Source organism: Thalassophryne amazonica, chromosome 9, assembly GCF_902500255.1.
Source record: "Thalassophryne amazonica chromosome 9, fThaAma1.1, whole genome shotgun sequence".
Taxonomy (NCBI): Eukaryota; Metazoa; Chordata; class Actinopteri; order Batrachoidiformes; family Batrachoididae; genus Thalassophryne; species Thalassophryne amazonica.
Window position 1 is genome coordinate 37,331,939 of NC_047111.1, and position 17,789 is coordinate 37,349,727.

Here is a 17,789-nt window from a genome sequence, read left to right on the forward strand (position 1 = left end):
AAGCTGAGGTCATGTGTCCTTGTCTGTGATGATTAAGACAGATATTATTGTGTAGCCGCCTTTCTCAGAGGAAAAATAGACTGAAGTAGCACAATACAAATTTAAATATCTTTGAGTGGAGATTTTCCAGCAGGATATAAATGTAGTTCAGTGTAATGATGATTTGTCCTATGTGGTGATGAAGTGATGTTGGTGTATCCAGATCCTGGACCTCCATCTTTGAAGTCAAAGAATAAGCTGTCAACAGCAGTCACGTCAGCAACAACTGTTCTGGAGGAATCTACCTGTACACCGACACCCTCAACTGAAACCTCATCTGACACGCCTTCGCCAGGCCCACCCAACCTCGAGCGGGAAGAACCGATCTCTGGACATGACGCTGGTCCTCAGTCGGAGGACTGTGAAGCTCCGGAAGTGGTGAATGACACAGCAGAGTCAGAGGTCAGTCATTACTGTGCTTGTTCTCTTGTTCACGCTGTATGCAAATGCTAAGAATCCACTGAATGTGCCGCGTGTGTTGGTCCTGCACAGACAAACAGGATTTTATCAGCATCAAGCACTGTGGTTGGAATGTGTCCTACATCTGTTCAGTCCACATTCAATGGAAGCGTGTCAACCCATGGACACATGTATCAAAGCGACATGGAGCACTGCAGACCTTTTATCTGCTGACTTGTCAATGAAATAATGAAGGAATAATACATATCTTGACATGGAAAGAGATCAGCAGCCAACTGTCCCTTGGTTCCTTAAAAAGTTGTGGAACACACACACATGCACAAGTTCCTGTCGTTTCTTCCCGTCAACTGATCTGGATGTAATTACTGTCAAATTGACTTCCATTGAATATGGGAATTATATATGTCTATTATAGCTGCGCTACTTAATCAACAAACAAGACAGTTTCTGCTTTGAAGTTGACCTGTTTACATTAGGCATGTGGAGATTAATCGATATGAATCAGTATCAAGATACAAACGTGCACAATGCGAGTGCATTGATTCGTTCAGTATGCATCAATTCAGTTGACGGGTTGAATCATGATGGATCCCTCGCTGCGTGCTTGCATTGATTTTTTTCCGATAAACATTGAATGCACCACGGATGGAAGCCAGCACATTTCTACCACAAACAAAAATGTTGACATCAAAAGCCTTTTTTGCTTAAAGATTTCCTTATCGGTCCTTCAGTTCAGGATACCTGAGTGGCTGTTGTTTTTGAGGGTGTTTATCGAGAAAATGATCATTTCTCTATGTTGATTGCAGACTGCAGCGGGTTTGCTTGAAGCTTGAAGCAACAAAGCAATGCTTTAATCCGCTGTTCGCTGGTTCTCTGCTTCGCTTCCAGCAGCAGGTCCACAATTTCTTCATTAACTCCTCTCAAAGCCTTTTATAGTAGATGTCAATTGTGAGTCACTTTTGTGTGGATTAAAGTCACAAACTGGGACTCTTGTTGCGGGCAAAAAACAAGAATCATCCTCCGTTCCACACCAGAGTTTTGCACGATGGTTCTCTGGCGTGAGAACCAGTTCACTGCCGTAACCACCAGCCAATGCGTAAACTGAAGTTGTCCATCGGGCAATGGAAATGTCTGTTTGTATGTTTTTTACTTATTTATTTATTTATTTATTTTTATGCTTTTTACTTTTTATTCACTGTTATTAACTTTTTATGTCTTGTTCTGTATCTCTGTATGTGTCATGATTTCTGAGAAATCCAAGACAAATTTCTCCACGGGGACATTAAAAGTATATATCTATCTATCTATCTAAATAATAATGATGATGATGATGATAATAATAATAACATCCTGTTTTTTGTTGGAGTAAGTGCACAGCTCCAAAGAGCCATGCAGATTTCAGTCTCATTAATAACTTCAGAGTGAATCAACGTTTTAAATTGACACTTCTTCCAAACGTTATAATGCAACCAATACAAGCAAGCAAAACTGTTTTTTTTTCCCCTCCCAAAATGAGACGTCCTTCGTTTATTGTATGAATTACATCCTGATGTGCAGCAGCCAGGTGAAGAGCTCAGCTCAGAGTCTATGGAGTTACATTTGTGCCATCTGAAAGGAAATAAACAAAATCTGTAGTTTTTGTTTATTTCCTTTCAGATGGCACAAATGTAACTCATAGACTCTGAGCTGAGCTCTTCACCTGACGTGCAGCAGCCAGCTCAGCTCAGAGTCTATGGAGTTACATTTGTGCCATCTGAAAGGAAATGCTTTTGACAAAAAACTACAGATTTTGTTTATTTCTATTATGTCCAGAGATCAAGGATCCATCATGTACATCAAGGATCCAGTGATCATATACAGATTTTATTGATTTTTATTTATGTCCAGAGTTTAAGGATCCAGTGACCAATTTCATATTTACTGTATTTACTTTGACTCAATAAAATGTTGTTGACGTAGAAAACCTGTAAAGCCTATTTTTAGTACAAAGAAAATTCACAAGAGGTATCGATAAGGGAATCGATAAAGAATCGGATCAATAAGCGGAATCGATAATGGCATCAATATTGATAAAATCTTATCAATACCCATCCCTACTTACAACAGTCTTATGTACGTGACTGCATCATTGTCCCGCACAAAGTCTGCGACCATATTCTTTAGGGGGCTGCAACAGAGGCTGTTGTCGACTCTCCTAAATCGTCTGTTAACGCTCAACCCTTCAGAATTAGTGCTTTGCTTTTCATGTCTCCTGCCACACGTCTGTGTCGTTGCATGTGGAAAGTAAATGACATTTCCTTACAGCAGCGGGCTGGGCGCATAATGACAGAAGCTCTGGCTCATTTTGGGTTTGTGATTGATTGATTGATTGATTGCCTTTGATTTTATGCAGAAGCCTCGGCGGTGCTTAAACCCGAAACTGGCTCATCAGTAGCCAACAGTGTACCAGTTCAATACTAAATGTTAGTGGTTAGCTGTACGAGTAAGTTCCCCTAAATTTTTTAGTGGCTTATCGGTTTACCATCATAAAGGTTATCTTTTCAATTGGGGGATTAGCAGTTATCGAAGCTAACTTTTTGCATAGCTGTGCCCACCACTGCTTGATTGCACCTTCATTATATTTGTTTAAAAGAAAAAAAGACTGATGTGCAGAGGGACAGACAGAGTGCTTCCTATATACCCCAAATGTTTGTTTGCAAGGGTGTAATAAATATGTCGCAAATTTGTATGGTTATCCTACCTCTGTTTTTCTTGTTGTTTAATGCTGGCAAATTATACAGTATTTTTTGTCTTTCTAATAGGGCTGCCACAAACGACTATTTTGATAGTCGACTAGTCAACGATATTTTTTGCGATTAGTCGACTAGTCGGATCATACATAATTTCCTAAATTAAGGCCTGCAGCATTTTCCGAGAAACGTCGGGATGAAAACATGAACATTTCCAAATCAGTGACTATTTCTTAGACTTCATTTACATCAATCATTCAGAAATACAAACAGTGTGGTAAATAGTAATAGTAAATCTGTGTCAGGTAGACAGTTCTCAAAAACTAAATGGTCCATGTGGAAGGAGACAAGTGAGGGAAGCCAAGACACAACTCTGGAAGAACTTTTGACTTCTGTGAGTGGAGAAACTGGGAATAGCGCAACATTTTTTATTTTTATCTTCATTTTACATATAGTCCCAACTTTTTCTGATTTGTGGTTGTTTCTGTTGCATTTCTGAAATTACAGAACTGCTATAAAGAAAAGTGTGAACATTTTATTGTGTTTTAAAACTTTGTGGAGCAAATGCAAACACCAAACTCTTATAAAGAAGGAAAAATACACGAACATGTGCAGGAAAAGTGATATTAAACTGAACAGAACAATGCAGCTGATTTGACTCCACATATTTTTTGTTATAAATAAATCAGAATAAAATAAGACGTAACTCACTTTGAAATGAATAAAACATATAGCTGAGCTTATAATAACTTTGAAAAATAACAAAATCAGCAGCTTGTATTTTTATTCTGACTCCAGTTAATTTTAGTGTGATGAAGTCATTTTTTTTCTCCTCATCAGTCACGTTTTGTGCTTGAACACTACATTAAGCTAAGATTGAACAAATCAATACCTTTGGAAAATAACAGCTGTTAAAGTTCAGAGTTCTCACCTGCTTTTTGTGATCTGTGCCTCTGAACATCACTGCAGCTTCTCCACAGCAGGGTTTTTTAACCCGTGAATGCATAATTTTTCCTCAGTTCATTTATATATTCTCATTTTTTAAGGATATTTGACCGTTGTGCGCCAATAGCATTTCTTGTATATTCATCCGTGAATTGTTCTGTAATTTATGTTTGTAGCATGGCCCAAGCACAGGGTCATCCCTTTGAGTCTGGTCTGCTTGAGGTTTCTTCCTCAGAGGGAGTTTTTCCTTACCACTGTTGCTCTGGGGGTTAGTAAGGTTAGACCTTACCTGTGTGAAGCGCTTTGAGGCAACTCTGTTGTGATTTGGCGCTATATAAATTTAAATAAATTGAAATTGAAATTATCTCCTTGAGAGGATAGTGGTGTTTGAATGATTTTTGTTGCTCTGATTTCAACTAACCCCATTACACTTGGTACACCTACCAAGTGTAATGCTGTGCTGTAATATGATGTTCCGTGGTGAATGAGGAAGATGGAAACATTTCTCAACCTCAGCTAATTCCTCAGATTACATATGAACCATATACTAAGTTTTGACCTTCATGTGTGTTGGTGGAACATCACAGCTCAGAACGCTGGAGGTTGGATATTGCATCAGATGGATTTTATATATATATATATATACTATATATATATATATATATATATATATATATATATATATATATATATATATATATATATATGTTTTGTTTTGTTTTTTTTATGTCTGTTTACTTTGTGTGTGTGTCTGCTTAGGATGATCCATGCTGCAGTTTGGATAACAGCTTTTCCTCTATGAAGGATGAATTGTTACTGTGCGATGAGCCCCTTGTTCCATCGAGGAAGATCATAGGTGATCGAGGAGGCCCTGCCTCCATGAAGGAGAACATATGCCAGGTGAACTATAATCTGCTTGTTCCTGTGCCGAACTGACAATAATAGCCAGAGCTTCACTTTCTGGAAGTCCATAGAGGCTTTTTAACAATATTTTAAATTTCCTGAAGTATGAAGTTAAAGGGGATGTGCAGGTGGTTCTGTGGGATAGGAATTGGACGACTAATTTATAGAATGGGTTTTGATTCCACAGGTGTGACTTTTACAAGACTTGTCATCTGCCCCAGTTCACCCAGCTGTAAATGGGTACCTTCCTTGCCTTGTCTGGGAAAGTAACCAGTGAATGACTGGTGTATTCTCCAGGGGGAGTCCTAGACTCTCAACTATTTCATGCTACAGTATCTAGGGATAAGCACACGCTCACTTGACCTCCAGAATTTTATAGGATTTGTTTCTTTCTAAGTAAAAACATATCACTTAGACCAGTGGTTTAGCACCGGGGGGTTGGGACTAGGACTGTGTGATGTAGGGAAAAAAAATCTATTTCTATTTTTTGTTATTTTGCCAGTAAATGATAATCAGATAATATTATGTCAAGAATGTGTGTTGTAAAATTCTTGTACTTGTAAGCATTAATTATTGCCACAATGTTTAAGGAAAACATCTTTAATTTCTTTCCTTAAAACAGTAGAAAACATTAATCACAAGTACCAATATTACAGTAAACCAATAAAATTTGCTGAGTGCAAGACACCTTAGGGATTTTAGGCTTTTATTGGTCACCTATGGTTAGTTTGCAGGTGGTGAGACAAGTCATTGTCTGTCTGTTTTTAACAGCAAACAGGTTTCTGACATATTTGCAGATTGTGGGCTTTTAAGCAACTTTCATCTTTTTGAATCCAACCATCTCCACACTCGTGAGGTTGAGCCTCGTAGAGTGGTGGTAAACTCTCAAATCAGCTGATGGAGATTTTGGTTGCAATGTAACCCTTGTCACGCTTGATCTTCCATGGCACAAGAATTATCACCATCTGTAACATGTCTGCTGAAAAAGCAAACTAATATCTGAAGTGAAACAATGCCATCCATCCATTCATTTCTTCAGCTTTATCCGGATGGGTCGCAGGGGCAGCGCTCAAGCAAAGTCGCCCAGACCTCCCAATCCACACACACCTCACCCAGGCCTCCGGGGAAACCCCAATATTTCAACCGCAAAAGGACGAACATGAACAGACAGTAAACAGGATGCAGTTACCCTGAGGAGGATGTGTGTGTTTTTTATAAAATGCCATTTGGTGTGTTTGTTGTAGGTGTGTGAGAAGACGGGCGAGCTGCTGCTGTGTGAGGGTCAGTGCTGTGGGCCTTCCACCCTGCCCTGCATCTCTCTGGCTGAAGCCACCAAAGGAAAGTTTGTCTGTCCTGAGTGCAACTCAGGTACATTCACTGTTTGTGGTTACTCGATTAAAATGTGTAGAATACTAAAAAAAAATGATACGCTCCTGTCAAGGAATAAATTCGGCTTGGTGTTAATCATCATGTGTTCCTCACCCTCAAATGTTCATTAAATCACACATTTAGCCATACATACATATGAACCAAAAAACAAGTACAAAAAATTAAAACACTGTTACATAAATACCATGTATTTCTAAATATACATGGTGAGTCCCGTTAACTCACACACGCATAAGTCGCAGTTCGGCTTTACTCGCAGTCAGACTACTGTATAAATGTCTGTTTTGATTTGACCGTTTTTGCAAAGGATAGTCAGCGCGAACGATTCTGGACGATGATTTCTTCTTTCTCTGGGTGCTGCAGGTCAGCGATGAAGGCAGACAATTCCGTGTGGAATATTCCTGATGATTTAAAGTTTTGGATGAGACTTTTTTAGATCCTTACTGCTGGTTCAGATTGGGCCGGAATTCTATGCCCTGCACACACACACACACGCCTGTGTGTGGCCATAGGTCGGTGTGCTTACCCTAGTCAAACCAAACAGGATTTTGCTGGTGCCCAGACTATGACACTTCTATGAGACAATACCATATGTCAGGGTGCATCATGCAAAAACTGTCTTATAACTAAGGTTGGGTATTGAGAACCAGTTCTTTTCTGGTATCGTTAAGAAATGATTCGCTCCACCAACATCGATAGGCTTTTTTGCAAAACTATTCCCTTATCGGTCCTTCAGAGCGGCCGTTGTTTTTGAGGGTGTTTGTCTGGAAAATTATCATTTCTCTACTTTGGTTACAGACCCTGCAGCGGCTCTGTAATCAACCGCTTCTGCAGCCCAACTCCACTTTGAAGCTTGAACCAGTGAAGCAGCGGTTTGATCCGCTGGCTCTTTGGTTCTTTGATTCACTGCTCTTCAGAAGCGGCAAGTCCGCTTCTTAACCCCTCTCAAAGTCATTAAAATATGTCAATTGTGAGTCACTTTTGTGTGGATTAAAGTCACTAACTGGGACTCTTGTCTTGTTGCAGTTAAGAAACAAGAATCATCCTCCATTTCATTGGCACAGCTCCAAACACTGCACCACTCTCTGCCAAGACAGAGTCCGGTCCAAATTAATAACTTCAAAGCAAGTCGCTCTTTCCAAATGCTGTAATACAGACAATAAACTACAATTGACTAAAATGTTTTTTCCTCCCAAAATGAGACGTCCTATATTTAGCATGGCCAGATGTCCTCCTTTTTTGCCACAAATTGAGATGGTTTCCAGCTTTGTTAGGCTTCAGTTTTGAAACGAGTGATTGAAACATGCATTTTTAAAACACACATTTCAAAACTGAAGCCAAATTGTCAATAACAATGCTGGAAACCATCTCAATTTGTGTCAAAAACAAGGACATCTGGCCACCCTACCTGCATTCTTCATGAATTACATCCTGACGTGCAGCACACCCAGCTGCAAGAGCTCAGCTCAGAGCTATGGAGAGATATTCATGCCAATAATGTCTGAAAGGAAATGCTTTTGACCAAAATTACAGATTTTGTTTATTTCTGTTTATGTCCAGAGATCAAGGATCCAGTGATCAATTTCATATTTATTTACTTTAAGACTCAATAAAATGTTTTTGACATAGAAAACCTGTAAAGCCTTGTTTTAGTACACAGAAAATTCACAAGAGGTATCGATAAGGGAATCGATAAGGAATCGGATCGATAAGCGGAATTGATAATGGTATCAATATCGTTCAAAACTTATCAATACCCATCCCTACATATAACAGTCTTATATACGTGACTGCAACATTGTCCCCCACAAAGTCTGTGACCATATTCTTGAGGGGGCTGCAACAGAGACTATCGGCAACTCTCCTAAATCGCCGACAGGGTTAATACTGACTGACATTATGCCAATGCATGGCCTGATAATTCTAGTAATTTGACCTGATTTAGTTCTTGGTGGAGTGTAGAGGAGGCCCTAGGTCCCTTACAAATGACAAATTTTGGTAACGGCTTTCGTTTGTTTTTTCTTCCAGGTGTTCACACCTGCTTTGTGTGCAAAAAGCGCAGTGAGGACGTGCGACGCTGCATGATTCCTGTGTGTGGGAAGTTTTACCATGGCGAGTGTATAGCCAGCTACGCCCCCACTGCACCACTGAACCGAGGCTTTCGTTGTTCTCTCCACGTCTGTCTGACCTGCTTCATCTCCAGCCCCAACAGCCCGTCCATTTCTAAAGGTAACTCACAAGACACCGCTGACAAACATGCAAGCTGAAGCAACAGTGGAAGCTCTTGATCCTGAAAGATGTTTTAATTTGTAGTCATGATAATAATGGATTTTATAGCAATCAGAATGTCTGTCTGTCCGTCCTTTTTTGCTTGTTAGCGCGATATCTCAAGAACCAGTTGACCAATTTCATTCATATTTAGTATAAGCGTGTACTGGGTGATCCCCCCACACTTTGTATTACTGATTTGTGGGGACTGGGGGGGGGGTCATCCCTGATGTCTCTTGTTATAAAAGCTGAAATGACCTTGAGCCATGTTATTGGGTTGATATTTTTTTTTTTTTTAGTCCACAAAAGGTTTGAGGTTTGTCAGAGCATTATGAACAGTTGCAGCTCACATGCCTCTTTTGTCACTGAGCCATCCCCAGTTTGCCACAATTTTTTTTTCAAACCGAAACTAAGACTTTCCTCTTCCTATTTTTGTAGGTCGTCTGGTAAGGTGTGTGCGTTGCCCGGTGTCCTACCACGCTACAGACGTCTGCATGGCAGCAGGCAGCGTTGTCCTCTCCAACAACAGCATCATTTGTCCAAACCACTTCACGCCTCGACGTGGTGTCAGAAACCATGAACACGTCAATGTCAGCTGGTGCTTTGTCTGCACTGAAGGTATACGCTGACGATACTGTAGGTTTCAGAGACTCTTATCCCTGCTGGACAAAATTAGAATTGAAATGCGGCCAGTGTTGAACATGTACGAGGTCTGTTAGAAAACTATCCAACCTTTTTATTTTTTGCAAAAACCATATGGATTTGAATCACGTGTGATTGCATCAGCCAAGCTTGAACCTTCGTGCGCATGCGTGAGTTTTTTCACGCCTGTCGGTTGCATCATTCGCCTGTGAGCAGGCTTTGTGTGAGCAGTGGTCCACCCCCCTCATAGGATTTTATTGCAAATAAAATGTCTGAACGATTTGGAGCTTTGCTGCATCAAATTTTTCCAGAAACTGTGAGAAACCTCCAGGTGGACACCATTCGGAAAATTCAAATGGCTTTCAGGGACGATTTTATGGGGATTACACAGATTAAGGAATGCTCCAGCCGGTTTAAAGATCGCCCACAGCAGCTGGCTCCGAGCAGCGATCGACGGGCTGAAACCCCGCTGAAACAACCAGATCATTTCCAAAGTGAAGGCTTTGTTGATCCGGGACGTCGTCTGACTATCACAGCAATGGCAGAAGACGTGGACATCAGCACTTTTTCGGCACATTCCACTGTTACAGGAGTTTTTGTCATGGAAAGAGAAGCGGAGGGATGCGCCACAGAGCCGCGAATGGCGCGGACAAAAGCACCTCTGTGTTGGTCTCACAGGACGGCTTTCAGATGGCTTTCGGTGGCTTTTCAGTCGTGTGACTATCCGAGAAATTGTGGATGAGCTGGACATGCCAGAACATGTCCTGTAAGGCTTCATCACGGTGTTGCTTTGCGCCATGCTGCTCCGCCGCGACACGCGGAATTCCTCCGCTCCTCTTTCCATGACAAAAACTCCTGTAACAGTGGAATGTGCCGTTCATTTCCAAACTGAACGCCATGTTGATCCGGGACGTCGTCTGACTACCACAGAAATTGCAGAAGACGTGGACATCAGCGCTTTTTCGGCACATTGAGACAGACGTGCGGAGGAATTCGCGCGTCGGGACGGAGCCGCATGGCGCAAAGCAACGCCGTGATGAAGCCTCACAGGACATGTTCTGGCATGTCCAGGCACATCCACAATTTCTCGGATAGTCACACGAGTGAAAAGCCACCAAAAGCCATCTGAAAGCCGTCCCGCGCCATTCGCGGCTCTGTGGCGCATCCCTCCGCTTCTCTTTCCATGACAAAAACTCCTGTAACAGTGGAATGTGCCGAAAAAGTGCTGATGTCCACGTCTTCTGCCATTGCTGTGGTAGTCAGACGACGTCCCGGATCAACAAAGCCTTCACTTTGGAAATTATCTGGTTGTTTCAGCTGGGTTTCAGCCTGTCGATCGCCACTCGGAGTGCGCTGCGCTCTCAGCCGCTCTGGGCGGTCTTTAAACCGGCTGGAGCACTCCTTAATCTGTGTGATCCCCATAAAATCATCCCTGAAAGCCATCTGAATTTTCCGAATGGTGTCCACCTGGAGGTCTCTCACAGTTTCTGGAAAAATTTGATGCAGCAAAGCTCCAAATCGTTCAGACATTTTATTCGCAATAAAAATCCGACGAGGGGGCTGAACCACTGCTCACTCAAAGCCTGCTCACAGGCGAATGATGCAACCGACAGGCGTGAAAAAACTCACGCATGCGCATGAAGGTTCAAGCTTGGCTGATGAAATCACACGTGATTCAAATCCATACGGTTTTTGAAAAAAATAAAAAGGTTGGATAGTTTTCTAACAGACCTCGTACAAGGTTTTACTGAGGCGGAATTGTGTGCCACGTTTCATCTCGATATACAAAGTCTTTTTTAAGATATCGTGTATGCAGTGTTTGAGATTTGGCTCCCCCTTGATGGCCACAGTTAGAATCGAAACATGCCCAATGCTTGTTGGAGGTTTTGATGAGGTTCTTCATGTTGTGATGACTTTCTGATATGCCTGAAGTCCATCCTTTTCCTTTGGAAATATTGTTTTGGTTTTCAAACACTTTCCTCATTTTGACTTGATTTTTGTATTTATTCACACATACACACTGAGCTGCTTTTCTTACTCCTGTGCTCCAGGGGGCAGTCTGCTGTGCTGCGAGTCCTGTCCCGCCGCATTTCACAGGGAGTGTCTGAATATGGAGATGCCCAAAGGCAGCTGGTACTGCAACGACTGCAAAGCTGGCAAGAAACCGCGGTTTAAGGACATCCTGTGGGTGAAGGTTGGCCGGTACAGGTCAGTGGTGAATGTGAAAAACTGTACAAAGTTTGTAATTAAATTAAGTTTAACCTGAATGTTTAACAAAGGAACCATGAATTTTGTCTTTCCCAAGGAATTATATGAATGCACAAATATTTATTTTCACTTTTGACATATAGCCACCCTTCTTATCAGTACCCACCATGAGCGTTCCATCCATTGAGTCTGTCGGTTTCTTGACTTGTTGACAATTAACTTTTCATGCAGCAGCAACCACAGCCCCCCCAGTGCTGTTCACAGAGGTGTATTGTTCTCCATCACTGTAATTGTCATGTTTGAGAAGGTCCCAGAAGTTCTCATTTGGGTTTAATTCAGCTGAGGAGGGGGCCATCCCTTACCAAAAAATAGTACTGATAAGTATACGAAAGTATAGAAAGTAAACTGGAAGTATACTTGAAACATACTTGCATGTACTACTTTTTGGTAAGGGATGTCATTATTATGTGATCTTTTGGCCAAGCAGTGGAGTACTTGGATGCATCGTGATGGGTGTATTGTCCTCCATAGAAATCATGACCTTCTTGACTGATGCACTTTTTTTTTGTATCACTGCTTGAAGACAATAGCTTCTAAAAATTGACAGTTGGTTTGGGAGTTGATTTTTAATCCATCTTTGACCCGAACAGCTCACACAAGTACCCCTCCTCCACCTTGCTGTAGGAGAACTGCGTCCATTAGTGAGCCACCAACACCCTCATCCATCCATCTGGTCAATGACGACTCATTCTTATTGTCCCCGCCATGAAATAAGAGGGACCATTGAAATGGCCTACATCCGTCCGTCCATGCGTCACATTTTGAGAGCCCTAGATTTCCTAGTTGCCCCTTTCTGAGACATTACTTACTTGTATCATATTGTAAATGGACACAAATGTGACGTCTACGCGTGACCTTGACCCAGATTTCCAAGGTCATCTAAGATAACGGCCGACAGACACCCACCATCTCACCCTAAAATACCACTTTTTCTCTTTTGAAACAAATATCACTCCTAGAAATCATGTATCCAGACACACTACATTTGATCTTGACTCTTGGGGTCAAGTTTAAACATGCAGTGGATTTTAAAAAATTACTTTTTGGGTATATTTTGGCTTCTCAGCAACAAATTTATCTTCTAAAGTCTAAATTTGCATTGAACACCTATAGCACATTATATATCCCAGCTCCCTTGAGCCAGCTGCATTTGACCTTGGACTTAAGGGTCATGGTCATACATGAAAATTAATGAAAAACTACTCTTTTCTGTATTGTTTGGTCTTTTTCCACTGTCCCTCTCTGTGAAATAGGAGGATCATTGAAATGGACTCCATGCATCTGTCCGTCCTTCTGTCCATGCTTATTTGTTTCATTTGTCACCATGCCGTATCAGTATAATAGGCGGGGGACCTCAGCTGAGTAATGACTTGTTTCTTTTGTCTTCCAATACTTCTTGGCACAATCTTGACCTCTCATCTTGGGAGTCTTGTTCAGTGGTTGCCATGTTTCCGTCTTCCTTACTTTGGCCATGTCTCTGAATGTTGAACGCCTTGTAGTTCCAGACACTCCAGTTAGGTTGCAGTTATGGAATATGGTGGCACTAGAGGATAATGGGTTCCTGGTAACGTCATTTATTTCTTCTCAAGTCTTCTGCATTTATTTTGCATCTTCTCCACACATTTCTTGTGATCCTGTTGAGTATTTGCAACAAAACCTTTGGTTGTTCTTTGATCACACCTTAGTAGCTTGGTTATTTTAAGAGTGTTGCATCCCCCTGAAAGACATTTTTTTATCTTTTTATTTGGGGCTGTAATGTGTATTACATTCACATACATATGTTAAATCTCTACCCCCCTTTTTTTTTTTTACAAGAACAAACTTATAAACAAACCAATACTCAGCAGAGACAGAATAATAATGAGTTTTCAGTGTCTGTTAAATCTCTTGCATGTCACCTGACAATGCTTAAATCTAATAAGCATTCAGGTTTATATAGCTTGGAGTAGGAAAATCTGCACAGAAATGATAAGGTCAGAATCCTCACTTGCCTACTAAATGTGCATGTAATGTCATCCTGGTCTGGAGATGAAGATGGGCTGCACAAACATGGAAACAGACCAGTTCTTTGTTGCTGAGAAACATGAGGTGAATTGTACATTTTATTCTTCTGCCACAAGCAGGTGGTGGCCAGCAGAGGTCAGTCATCCGAAAACAATCCCAGACAACATCCAGCGGATGAGGCACGACGTGGGTGAGTTTCCCGTTCACTTCTTTGGCTCCAATGATTACCTTTGGACCTACCAGGCCAGGGTCTTCCCTTATATGGACGTGGATGCCAACAGCAAAGAGAAGATGGGAAAAGGAGTTGATGCCACTTATAAGAAAGGTATGTTGGGTGTTTTGTGCCAGTGTGAGAATAAGACACCATGCTGGCATGGAAGGACGAGTTTGTTCATGCACTGGAATGTTTTGTTCTCCCTCCTCAGCTTTGGAGGAAGCAGCTGTGAGATTTCGAGAGCTACAGGTGGAGAAAGAGCTACGGCAGCTTCAAGAGGACAAGAAGAACGACAGGAAGCCGCCACCGTATAAACACATTAAGGTAAAGGAGAAAATCTCAGGACTCTTTGGATAAAATATCAACATTGTTCGGGGAAAAAGAATCATCCAAATTACGATTTTTTTTTTCACTTTAATTTTAACACCCACTTTAGCTGAAGGAGTTTAATTATTTTCACCGTGCCAGTTTGCAGATACAAGGTATTGTGAACACTTCTGTGTGTCTGTCTGAGTATTTATAACTACAGACTTCACTGTGGATCTGAGACCCACATCTGGATTCCAGATGGATTTGGTGCTGTTGGCAAATGTTCATTTTGAACATATGTTTGTATTAAAATTGTAATATTTTACGCAAGCAAGCATGTTGCCGATTCCCTTTTCTTGTTCGAGATCAGATCACTTCAGTTTAGATTTTTAATTATTATTATTATTATTATTATTATTATTTGTCATTGCGATGAGGCCATTTAAAACATAATCTAGACTTTCTTAATCTAGACTTTCTTTCATAGGAAAAAAAGACATTGTGGCTTTGAATGGATTTACAGGAATTTACACAAGAATGTAAATGAGTTTTTATTAATGTAGACTTTTTCATGGGAAAAAAGACACTGTGGATTTACAGGAATTTACACAACAGTATGTGACTTTTTACTATAAGGTATGTTATTGATATTTTACCATGATTTTCAAAATATTCTACAAGCTTTAGCTGTGGTTTTTGAAATGCTGTAACAGTCTTTTCAGTCTTCATGAATTTCATGTAGTTTAATTGCTCTGACTTAATGCATAATTTGGTTTACAATTAAAAGGAAAATCATTCCAGATCCTACTTCCACGTCATATTCTGTTATTTCAACATGATCATTGACAGTTCAATGAAAGTTTGAACACAGGGTCATTTAAATATGCACATCTTTTGAGATTTTTTTTTCTTCCAGGAGATGCTGAAAATGTATCATTAAATACAAAATTAATTTGGTTTCAGGGGCCCCGTGGGCCCTAGACCCCGGCTCAACCCCGTGCAAATTTTCCTTGCAAAACAAAATATTCCACTTTTGTTGTCATAGGATAGGAAATTAAAATACAAATGGCTAAATTAAAGAGTGTGGTTTTAGTCTTTATTATGATTACCGATGATCCGTGATTGTTTTGAAATCATTCTTGATGTGTTGACTGCTCAGGTTATTTTTTAAGATTTTGTATTAAAACTCTGCACATGGATATTGTCATTAGAAAAAATACTGAAAGTTTTATTCATGCTCTGTACTGTTTGTGTGCTGCCTTCCCTTGTTCTGTCCGTATTGACTCCTGCAGGTAAATAGACCAATAGGAAAGGTGCAGATCTTCACCGCGGACCTGTCAGAGATCCCGCGCTGTAACTGTAAGGCAACAGATGAGAGTCCGTGTGGAATGGATTCAGAGTGCATCAACCGTATGTTGCTGTACGAATGCCACCCACAGGTACAGGAACTCTCCCATCACACACACACACACACACACACATACAGAGAAAACAAACAACACACATCAACAGTGTTGGTCACTGTTTACAAAGTCCAAGCCGAGTCTCGTTCCACAGAGTCAAATCATGACAAAGGTAACTCGTAGTTGCCAGATGTTGCATAATACTGATGTTGCCTGTGCACATGTCGTCCCTTGATGGCAGTTCAAGTGCATATAACTTCAGTGTCAAATACTTCAGTGTCCACCCACTGGGATAATACTTACTGCCAACTTTTAGCTCCCTGCAGTTTGTTGTCACCTCATATGGCTGAGAGTTTGCTGCTATATTAATCGATCTGTGAGATCATGTAAAACAAACGGCAGCAGAAATGGTCCCAACACAACACAATCTCATAGAAGTTTCCAAAATGTTACAGTAATAGTCTTGAGACTGAAAAATTCTATGAATTCAATATGGCTGCCCTGCAAGTGAAAAGCAACAATTTTCACATTTCTAATCAGAAATTCCATCTACTGTGTGTATGCACACAAACAAACACATTATCATCATATCACATTATATCCAAATCATCCATCCATCCATTTTCTATACCCGATTACTCCAGGTAAGGGTGACAGGGGCGAGGTGGGGGGTGGAGCCTGTCCCAGCAGTCGTAGGGTGTGAGGCGGGGTACAGCTTGGACAGGACACCAGTCTGTCGCAGGGCAAGAAATGCCTGTACACAGACACCCTGACAGGCAGGAGAAAGCAATAATTCTCCCTCTCACATATTGTCACCTCTGCGCCACCATAGGGGGCGCACTATTATTGTTGCCTTATTTCGCAGAGACTTACCGTTAGCTGTACTTCTAGTTGCAATATAACAAGTGCAGCCAGCCTTAAAAATTCACCAAATAATTGTAAACCAGAGTGGACAAAGTAATCAACACTTAATAAATGCATACCTTGCAACAGAGCCGTATCCTGCTGATTTTATTGTTATTTAATAAAATATGATTTTTTAAATATAAAGATTACACACAGACATGTAAGAATTAAATCCATCATTTAAAGGTTTATGTTTGTTTTGTAGATTCTTTGTTATTTTAAGCTATTTGTGCAGTTTTGTGTGGGGAGGTGATGGTCCAGTGGTTAAGCGTTGGGCTTGACACCAGAGGATCCTCGGTTCAAATCCCAGCCTGACCGGAAAATCACTAAGGGCTCTTGGGCAAGGACTTTAATCCCCTAGTTGCTCCTGGTGTGTAGTGAGCACCTTGTATGACAGCACCCTCACATCAGGTTGAATGTGAGGCATTATTGTAAAGCGTGTTGAGCGTCTGATGCAGGTGGAAAAGCGCTATATAAATGCAGTCCATTTACCATATTTTTGTTGTAGCTTCGTTTTCACATTCATCAGCTCACATTCTGTAGATGTCAAATCTCTCTTTGCCCACAATGAGTAGAAACAGTGCAAAATTCAAAAAGACGTGAAAATTTTGCCAATTCATACTTTTACTTGAGGAAATACAACTTGAAAGAAAAATGCTGTTTTTGCAATTAAAGAACATCAAAAAACAAAATAGATGTTTGGGGTTTTTTTGTATTCTTTATGTTCATTATTTAGTGTGTTGTTACTGTGTCACTGTGTTATTTTTTAAATTTGACTCGCTCATAGTCAATATGGCCATCAGCTGCACCTCCTGTCACATATAAACTTAAGAATATTTCCGTCAGCTGTTCCTTTGGTATAACACAGACCCTTGTGAGTTTGGTAAAAGTGCAGAGCAGAAAGTGGCTTCTTGGACCCTGGCAGTACTTACAGTAGTGTTCAAAAATAATAGTAGTGCTATGTGACTAAAAAGATTAATCCAGGTTTTGAGTATATTTCTTATTGTTGCATGGGAAACAAGGTACCAGTAGATTCACTAGATTCTCACAAATTCACAAATCCAACAAGACCAAGCATTCATGATATGCACATTCTTAAAGCTATGAAATTGGGCTATTAGTAAAAAAAAAAAAGTAGAAAAGGGGGTGTTCACAATAATAGTAGTGTGGCATTCAGTCAGTGAGTTCGTCAATTTTGTGGAACAAACAGGTGTGAATCAGGTGTCCCCTATTTATGGATGAAGCCAGCACCTGTTGAACATGCTTTTCTCTTTGAAAGCCTGAGGAAAATGGGACGTTCAAGACATTGTTCAGAAGAACAGCGTAGTTTGATTAAAAAGTTGATTGGAG

The 17,789-nt window shown here is 40.7% G+C and overlaps 1 protein-coding gene across 1 annotated transcript in view; it reads left to right on the forward strand.

The window, feature by feature from the left end:
• Positions 1 to 17,789, forward strand: part of LOC117516991 (histone-lysine N-methyltransferase, H3 lysine-36 and H4 lysine-20 specific-like) — a 134,715-nt gene that overhangs the window by 99,044 nt on the left and 17,882 nt on the right. Inside the window, 9 exon segments of the mRNA XM_034177885.1 lie at positions 203 to 441; positions 4,893 to 5,033; positions 6,281 to 6,404; positions 8,454 to 8,654; positions 9,132 to 9,311; positions 11,387 to 11,543; positions 13,727 to 13,932; positions 14,033 to 14,145; positions 15,423 to 15,569. Of these exon segments, the coding sequence (XP_034033776.1) occupies positions 203 to 441; positions 4,893 to 5,033; positions 6,281 to 6,404; positions 8,454 to 8,654; positions 9,132 to 9,311; positions 11,387 to 11,543; positions 13,727 to 13,932; positions 14,033 to 14,145; positions 15,423 to 15,569 (1,508 nt within the window).